Source organism: Chanos chanos, chromosome 2 (assembly GCF_902362185.1).
Source record: "Chanos chanos chromosome 2, fChaCha1.1, whole genome shotgun sequence".
In the NCBI taxonomy this organism is placed as follows: domain Eukaryota; kingdom Metazoa; phylum Chordata; class Actinopteri; order Gonorynchiformes; family Chanidae; genus Chanos; species Chanos chanos.
In genome coordinates this window covers 32625595-32635779 of record NC_044496.1, presented here as the reverse complement: position 1 = coordinate 32635779, position 10185 = coordinate 32625595, and the positions used below count along the sequence as shown (strand labels likewise).

The following is a 10185-nucleotide window of genomic DNA, read 5'->3' as shown; positions in this document are numbered from 1 at the left end:
TCATCTGAATAAAAACAGAAGCGACTAACTTGTCCTAAATAAATTAGATATTGGCACAGGAGAGCTATGACATCCCCCACTTGGTATCTTTGAGGGGACAGGACAAGTTCTGAAACTGGTCTCCACAGTTCTTATGCAGGGTCATCAAGTGAAGAGGATAGACTGATTTATGGGAGTACTAGTGAAGATACTTCTTAGTGGAGACTGGATCACAAGAAAGGTACTTGAAACTAGAAAAGCATTGTACGACGTTAGCCCCCATCTAACTTTTGGAAGCCCTAGTGATATGAACTGACACCTGTGGATGAATCTCTCTGTCTGCTGCAGGTTTAACAAAGTCAAAAGATGTCAGTTGTGATGAGGTAAGGGTAATCAGGTTGTGTTTCATAGCAGAGTAACTGGTACTGACCCATGATCTATTGATAGCTGATGTACTAGAATTTGCTCAAATGGGACAGACCTCCACTTGTCTGCGTACACTGATTGCCTGATCTGCTGAAACTGGTTCCTCATATACACATAAAACCTTGTTGTCTCATTATGCATGTAGTACAGCACTTTTGCTATCTGAAGGAGGGTAACTGAGTCTCACAAACTGCAGGCGCTGTAATCTCCATAGCAATTACCTGCAGCACAGAGTTCATGGCATAGGAAAGTAGTATCTTGTAGAGGCACCTTCTTAGATGGGTCAAGACAAAACCAACCTCACTATGGCCATCTTGATCAGTGACCCTCAGGTATGCAAAGGACTGACACCAGCTTCACAACATTTTGATTAACAATGCATTGCTACTTAGTCTCTAGATGGTAGTGTTCACCTGAATAAAAATTGAAGAAACTAACTTGTTAAACTAGTTCTTGACACATGAGTGCCATGACTATGACTTCTTACTAATTAGGTCTCAAACCAAATACACAGACATCATCAAATTTTTCACTGTTCTGTCGACTGCACTGATAATTTTCTGATTTTTTTTTTAAAAAAAAGAAAAAAGTAACTACTCCCCCCAACATCAGATTCATATACTGAATCAGAATCCAGAATCATGGTACATGGTACATGAAACTGCATGGTACAGAGAAGATAAATGGAAATGAAGTAATAAAATAATAAAGTAATAAATATCCGTTTCCCAGTTTATTACATTGCCTTATTAATTTATTTATTCCTGAACTGATTGATGTTACTGATTGCATTACTGAGTGATTCTTTCTGTATTGTTTTTCTGTGTTTAAGTTTATTATGTAGCTTTGTGTACCTTTTCACTTTATTTTCTCATTTTCTAATTGTTTGTTTGTTTGTTTGTTATTTACTACCATTGTATTACATCACAATCCTGATCTCCATACAGGAGAAACAGCCAGAGCAGACTCTCAAGACTTTTATGAATTCAGCTTGTATGGAGAGATGGAGAGCCAAGCAGAGTGAGGGGAGGAGGGAGCTGAATGAGGAGAGATGGAGAGCCAAGCAGAGTGAAGGGAGGAGGGAGCTGAATGAGGAGCTACATGATGACAGAAAGAGTACTTCACGGCTGAAACACACCACTCCCATACTTCAGAACAGATACAATAAGAAAATGGCCATGATCAGAGGTGAAGGGCTCCCACCACCTCTTCCATGTAGTCTGCTGAATTTCTGCCAACACTCAGAAATCAGGCTTAACTGTTAGTTATCAATCATGAAAACATACCCAAATGGAAGTGCATCTTTGTGTTACAGTGTTCTGTCCTAGTTCAGGGCAGTCACGTTTACTCCTATACCTGCATGCCCTGTATAAATTGAACCATGCTGTTCCTCCTCAGATCACAATATCAGCAAAGAAAGTATGAGCGAGTTCATCGCTGGGAAAAGAGAGATTTTCTTAATGGAGGTAAGGGAGATAAGTCACAAGCATAACGAACAGTTGGTTTTCATTTAGTGTAATTCTTAAATATTTCTCCATAAATTATAGATTATTGTCATAGAATCAAAAAGAAATATTTTAAAGGATTGCAGTCTGTTTTGTGTGTGATCTTGTCAGTAAGTGAAAGTAATGGATTGTTGAATAGGCTGCAAAAGCTATAATGAGTTGAATGCAGAGAAGTGTACCACCACACTGGCTGTCACATTGCTATCCTTCGCAATCCAGTCAAACAAACACAGAGTTATTAGATTAACTTGTTCCATAGAAAGTGAAGAAAAATCCAATTTAAACTAGAGGTCGCAGCTACCTCAATGCTCCCCAGCATGCAAAGTTAATCAAACATATTAAATTAAATGACTAACATGACATTACGACTCATACATGAAGTATGTGTCTCCACAGTATGAACAGAAACTGTTTCTTTGCATAATAAGATACCATAAATCCCTTCACGTTTTCATTGGTCAGTCTTTTTAGACACGAGTGTATGTAATGACTTATTTTGACACTGATAGTCACGTCACAGTTAGTTGAAATAAAGCTTAAGATGATAAGATACCATAATTCCTTTATCGGTTTCATGGTTAAGGCATTTGAATCGATCATGGTTAAGACGATTTTCCATCAATGACACAAGTTCATATGTAATGCGTTAGCTAGAGAGAGAGAGAGAGAGAGAGAGAGAGTTACATCGCAATTAGCTCAAACAGAACTTGGTTTATATTCGAGATCCCAATTTATCTCAAATGCTTGTTTGCAATACACAAAAGATCAAAAGATTGAGAACACAAGGAAAAATGTTGCAGAGATAGTTTTACAAATTGTAGATGAACAAGAAAGTTACAAGTGTAGAGTTACGATTGTTGTTGGGAGAAAGATGGTTGTTGGGCCATACAGATAATGTGGTCACTGGAAATAGTAAAAGAAAGTGCGGGGCTTGTCATTAAAGTGTCATACAGTTGCATTTTGCTGTGTTCTAAGTGTTGAAGGTTGTTTTATTCGAAGTACTCAAGAATTGCTCATGTGGAGACTTATACATGTGTGTTGTATTGCGGTTTTGCTGTTCAGTCATTTTTAAACAGCAGTTTTCAATGACACATTTGTATGTAATGTACTACTTTGACAATGATAGTGACATTACGATTAGTTGAAATAAAGCTAAATGATGCGAAAATAACGAGATATCATAATTCCATTACCGCTTTCATTGTTAAGGCATCGTAATCAGTGAGGACACAATGCAACAGCCTACTATAAAGGAGCTTACACATGACTAGTGTCAAAATCTAAAAAAGCGTTATGCCTCCCTTCTGACCGCAGCGCAGCGTAGTGTTCAAACCAGGTGTTGTAACGCTCCGCTCAAAGTTCAAATTGGTTGAACTTCGAACCCATTTGCCGCTGACCTTTCCGAGCATAACCAATAATTTTACAGTGTGACGTAACATGGGCAGTGCGATACCGGTGCGAAATACAAACATTGAATTTAAAGGTGTTCAATATCATAATGGAGGACAAACTGGAGAAACTTATTCTGTGTGTGTCAGGCTTTTCGGAGTTGTATGACACCACTTCGAAGTAGTACCACGACATTGCAAAAATAAAAGATGCATGGTGAAAAGATAGTATCGAGATGGGGCTACCAGGTTTGTAGATTTGGATGTAATAATTTATAGTTATTAGCTACATACCTGGCATATTCAGAAGCTTGCTATGTCCCTGGTTATTGTACACGGCTTTGTTGAATACTCGGTTCTGATTGGTCAATTACGGCATTCTGCGGTCTGTTATTTCTGAATAGCAGACCCCTGCTATGAACAACAGACCGTTGCTATGGACCTTTTTTTTTAGTGGAAGCAAGAAAATAGTTTTTAAATCAATAAAATCATTTTTGGATCAATATCTTGTGTCAAATTATTGATTTCTTTAGTAAGTAGCCGTGTAATAAGCGGGATAATGTCAGCTTCACGTCGGAGTCCTGCATCACCCTGTTGGGGTTTATTTCGCAATAATGACTGGCTCGCCCTACACATATTTCAGTGTTTTGTTATTCATTTGCAGAGAAAGATTGTAGACCAAGATGGAAGAGCTCGAGGGACAGATAGAGAAAGGAGAAGAGGTCAGAGAATGACATTAAAAAAAGTGGTGCTGAAGGAGGCGACAGGAAACGGTGGAGGTTCATTTTTGAGTTTCCTTGAGCCATTTATGAAAGACAGGGGAACAAGTCGAAACATGAGGGAGGAAGAATATGTTACATTGAATTTGATGCCAGTTCTGTCACCAGCATCTAACCTCTCTCAAGAGGAGAGTTTTTTCGTCCAGTCTCAATCATCCCAGCCAGCTTCTCAGCTGAATATTCCATGTCTCCAACAGCTCGAAAACGCCGTCAGAATCAGGTGTCTTCTTTCAATTCCCCACAAGCAGCTCAACCCCAAGCAATTCAGCTTCCATCACTGAATGTAACTCCCGCCCCCTATGACCCACTCTCAATGCTCTACAGTCACTCAGTCAACAGCAATAAGTCAGCCTGCAATTACTCCGATTTCCCACCTGCATCCTCAACCCCAAAGGGCAATGGCCAGAAGAGCAGCTAAAAGAAAACGTGACAGCTTCAAAGAAAACATCATGTCTGTTCTTAAAACAGGAGGAATTATTCCCCCTGAGCCTTGCCCCTATGCTGAGGAGTCTGGCACCTGAGAGAAGGATGGAGGTCAAAATAGAATTTTTAAGTTTATTACAGAGAGCCCAGTCTGCTGCTGCTGTTTGAGCTCACCTACGTACTTGCCTAGTTAAATGTTCGGTAATCTGTTGAGTTTAGGTTAGCTCCATACAAATTCTAACACTCACTGTTACATACGTTCTCTTGCTTAGCCTTTTGTTCAGAACCAAAAAGTATTATAAGTGTACAGATGTTTATTTTTTATGTTTTTATAAATGTGATGTTCAGGTTACTCATCAGTGAAATTCTCACTGATAAAGGTTCTGGTAAGGTGCTCATATACTGCACTTAATCTGAATGAATGTGTATGTCTGCGCTTGTCTTGTTAACAAATAAGAGATGCAAAATACTTATGCTTATTTTTATTTAGATGGACAGTGAGACATTAACACATTCAACACACATTCTGCTGCACACGTCTACTTTTACTTGAGGCTCATTGTTTCTATCATTCATGCCAAGCTGTGCTGCCACGGCACTTCACCAGCAGCAGAGGAGAAGTAGCTGCAATATGTCTCACTCACAGCAAGTGCCACTGAAGAATAATTGTCAAGCTCTGGAGGGCAGCAACTGGGCTGTCAGCCTCTGGAAGAGGGCAGTGGGTTGGTCGATCTGCCTTCTCCCATCGAAGGTAGTTGTGGAGGATCACTGTAGCCATCACCAACTTATCTATATTAGTACATCCTCCACTGAACTGCAAGGATACCAAAAGCATTCTCTACTATCCGCCTGGCTCGGGACAAGCGGTAGTTGAACACTTGCTGTGGCGCTGTGAGCTGACGTCCTGGAAATGGACGTAGGAGGTCTTTCCGCAATGGAAACACCTCATCGCCCACAAAAACATGTGGGACTGGCCCAAGATGCTCAGCATTGGGAAGAGGACTATCTGCTTGCCGTTAGTTGCACCTATGCAGTTAGGGAAGTTCCACCTCAGCTGGAAATCAAGGGCAATCTCCCTCCACTTACTCTTTTTACGGACAGGCATATACTCTTCCACCAAACAATCCCAAATTGCCTTGGCAACACTGGGAACTATACTTGCCACTGTGGAGACTCCCATGCGGTAGCTGGAGGCAATGGTAGTGTAGGAGTCTCCAGTGGCGAGGTACCTGTAAATAATGAATAAATAATTATTAAATGAGCTGCAGCTTTTTTCACCGATACTACGGGGTTAATCATAGCTGATTAAAATGTATACTTTCAGAGTTGCAGAAGTAAACTTAATACAACTTGAGCCATTCTGCCCTGACTTTACCTAATAACAACTATCATGTCACCATCACTATGGTATCATCTATGTATAATATTCTATTTTCACCATGGGTGTGTTAAAACTTATTTATATTCAGTTAAGTAGTTGGCTTAAATAATAATTAAAACGCTAAATTAAATGAACCTCTATAAGTCAGTTAATTGCAATTTTTAATTTGATAAACTGATGATTCAGGGCCCATACACAAAGCAGATGGAAGTGTAGGATATTTTTGGGCCGCATAGGAACTCAACGTAATTTCGTTTGCTTGAAAAAAGATAAAGAACACTTTGCCAACTTCCATAGTCCATAATCAGTTGAAGAAGAAGTCGCGCACAATGATTTGTTTACGTGTGAACAATGAAATGGAAATTACTTTAAGCCTTCCCATTGCGCGCTGTCGACTGCTGTCCTTGGTACTGTTAATAACGTTACTTTTCGACAGCTGTTTGAAAGTCTGTTTCCCCTGTCTATGGGTCCGGAGTTACCTGTTATGCCACTACAGTAGGCCTACAGGAACTAACACAGTGTTACTTATGACTGATAACAGGTTTGAGTTTAGAATTCTTATGTTTAATCACAGACAGATTGCCAGTTGTTCATCAGGACTGATGGGATGGCAAAATCCAATATCCATCTTAGCGATGGAAGGCGCAACCTTGTTAAGGAGAGCATCAAATTGCTGTTTGTCAAGTCTGAAATACGACTGAAATTTATCGTTATGCTCCATCAGCTTCTTGACCAAGTTGAACTCGCCATAAAGATCCCAAGATAGTAATGTTTTGTGAACCTTTCTACGGGCTCTTTTCCTCCTTTGGCAAATTATTAAAGCAGTTGCCAGGGCTTTCTTCTGCTGTTTGCTTAAATACATGATCAGAAGACTTGCTGAGATACTTTGGGTTCTGTCTTTGCCTTTTTTCTCCCCCTTCCTACTTTTTAAAATAATGCTTCTGTGAGTACATATCTAGGACGCTTGTTGTGTGGAGAACTGAGCAGTGCGTCAAGCCTGTGCTGAGCGTTGCGTTGACGCATCAACACTAGTCATGTGTAAGCACCGTGAAACTCGCTATGTAACGTATATTCAGGAGAAGAATGTACTTGTTTATAAAGTCCATGCACTTTGATTAAATAAGAGTTGTGTGGGAGAGACTCCCAGGTCTGGGCCAGATATGACCGAGTCCCTCTCCACACTGAATGCTGTACTTCTTATGCTGAGTTTAAAATAAATTCCAAGTTTTCAAAAAGCAGTCAAAGTCTTCAGGAGTCCGATGCAGTGTAAGTTTATTGCATTCAGCAGTGAACAAAATACAACAAACTGAGTCAGGTCCCAGGGAGTGACTGAATATAATACAGAAAATCATGCACTTATATCTAAAATTTTACCTGCATGCTAAATCTGTGTATCCAATAAGCGCATAACACGGTTGTATGGTAACACCCCTTACATCATCTGTGTTTTGCATGGTCCGACCCATTCGCTTCCAGAAATTTCCCCAAGTTTTCCCAGAATTCATTATTCCATACACCATTATTTCCAAAGTGTCCTTTTTTGGTTAAATAAAAATAATATTCAACCATGTCCTCATCTTACCTCGGCTACTCAACCATGTCCTCAATCTCACCTCCGACACTTTACCCTTAATGCAGGTGTTAACTATCAAGCGTTGGGCTAGTCCATGCAAAGCGGATGCTGAAGCAACTACATCCCGACCGTTACTTATGCTTCCCTGTCACTATAATCTAGGTTTTCCCCCTTTTATGTTGCCTTCATGTTTTCCTGACCTTGCATTTTCCCTTTTTGGTATACCGAGGCCTTCTTCCGTTGGTTTCAACTTACAGAGGCCTTCTTCTATTTTAGGGGCCTTCTTCCATTTCTCCAACAGTTGTAAACAGAAGTTGAGGCCAAAGAAACATTAATTTCTAGAGGTGGTCACGTATTCCACCATGTTTAGCTGTCCGCTTCTGGATATCTGCTCCATATGCACTTTAGTGGCAGATTTTCCAGTACTACAAACATTCCCATTGACTCCCAATTGAGCTCTGGTAGTTGATGTCACACAATCCGGCATTGAATGGTCGAAATCAACACACCGCCATGTTGGCAGGAAAAGCTGAGCAAAAATTAATGGCGCCAGCGTATGTTTCAAGCCGACATTGAACGCTATATTGCAAAACTTTAAACATTACTGTAACTACAACAATATACTAAGACACTATATTATATTCTAATATATACTATAACAATAATGCCCCGGGATGTTTTTCACGAGTATTGAAACAGCTGGAGCGGACAACGTTCCAGACCTGAAGTATCCAGACATTTACAATTACTTGATCAACTTTCCCTCATCCTACACTGGAGAGTCTTTGAAAGCATACAGAAGCCTGGAGAAGTACAAATGGACGAAATCTGGACTCGCGATGAATATTCAGCTTCAAAGTCTACCAGCAAACAATTGCTTTGTAGTCACTGGAGGGGTAACGTTAGCATAAGCAACGGGCAGTGTAACGTAGCTAATCGGTGTGGTAATTCGAAGATACAGATTATCGTAATGCTACATACGTTGGCACGATTACATTAGCCAATTTGTATGTAGTGTTAAACTAGTCTGTATCTTCGATGTACCACACCGATTACACTGCCCGTTGCTTATGCTAACGCTAACTAAAATAAAGTGGTGCTTACCCTTTCCTTTCAGTGACGGCAAAGCAATTTTTAGCTGATGCCTTTTGCAATACCCATGAAAAGCACCCGAGGCATTATAAGGGGTTAGTACTGATTAACCTACAAAGTTTTGCAATATAGTGCTCAATGTCCTTATCATTAAATTGTGTGGGGAACTGTAACAGCTTGAAATCTACGGTAGCCCATTCATTTTTGCTCACGCTTTTCCTGCCAACATGGTGGTGGATACAAAATATACAAATATATTTTGATATCATGTTATATTGAATGTTTTATGGACAGGGGCTTTTCCCCCCACATCTGGGGCTGGTAGCATAAAACTGTTTTAGACTAGTCTTAGAAGTTAGTCGTCTAAAATTTTCCTTTAAGACTGGTCTTAGCTTTTTCAGTCAGTTGCATAAAAACTTAGACCGGTCTAATCTAAGACCAAAAAGTAAGACTCCCTACCCCCGGGCTAACTTTTAGGCATTGTATTTACCATTGCCGGGGCAGCAGCCTGTAGGTGACTCCGCTCTCTCTAGGGATTCCCCAAAACATTGGAGATTCATCACTGTATATTTTAATAAATTCATATTTTAATTTCTGTTGCTCTCTTCAATTATGTTCTTGGACCTCCTCTTGTGGTTGGATTTTTATGCTTATATATCTTCTTCTTTGCCTCCTGTACTATGTTTTTAAATTGTTTCTGTAGGTTATGTCTTTAATGGTTCAGGCCACAGACGGATTAAAACCGTTATCTTTTTTAGTTATTGTGCTCCACACCTTGTGTGTTTTTTTTTTAATAAATTTGTTCATTAAAATACAGAGCGCCTGCTGTTGGCCATTTTGTGCTGACTTGATGAGTGTCTTACTTTTTCCGCAATGCAATGCGAATTAGTCTGTTCTACAAAAGACAGCTGGGAGTTTGTTTTGTGCAGCGGCTGTGTCCGAAATGGCACACTGCATACTGGCCCAGTATACAATGTGTATTGCACACTACTCCACACCCTAGTATACAGCATGGTATACAAGTATGAAAGCCTTCATGTAGTGTACTACACATTTGCTATCGGTTGGGCTATTTGTTCTGTTAAAACCGAACAACACACGGCTACAACGAGCATCCACCAAAAGCAGCCCTATAAGAAAGCATAAGAAGACTTATTACACCAATATGCAACTGATACATTTATATCTGGAACTGCAGCTGGAGTTGAAGTTGGAGCCACTTCTATCGCTGCCTGTCATGTTTTTGAAATTTTTGGCACTTGCCAATCACCGTGTTGCATCATGGGATGCAGTACCCGACGAAGTAAGCTCTGGTTGTATACTGCAAATATTCGCCAGAGTAGTACTCATCCAGGTAACTGGCGTGTACTGCAAAATTTTTATTTTTCGTGTACTGCAAACTACTTATTACATTTACGTCAAGATCTGTATACGAGTAGTATGTGGTATGCTATTTTGGACACCGCCAGTCTTACTTAGGCGTCTTTACTTAGTCTGACTGACTGTTAGTCATGGTCTTAAGTTAGTAGGCGCTTTCCCACCAGAGGAACTTTTCCATAGTTATTAGAGCTTTTGGAGAAAGTAGCCCCTTTTTTGCGTGTTTGCACCGCAGGAACTTAGAAGGGTCATAGATCTTAGA

General features: G+C 40.1%; 1 protein-coding gene across 1 annotated transcript in view; it reads left to right on the top strand.

The window, feature by feature from the left end:
* The first annotated feature begins 683 nt into the window (after nt 1-683).
* cfap100 (cilia and flagella associated protein 100) overlaps nt 684-10185 on the top strand; it is a 35313-nt gene continuing 25811 nt past the window's right edge. Inside the window, exon 1 of the mRNA XM_030765251.1 lies at nt 684-737. Coding sequence (XP_030621111.1) covers nt 684-737 — 54 coding nt within the window. The remainder of the gene's footprint in view (nt 738-10185) is intronic.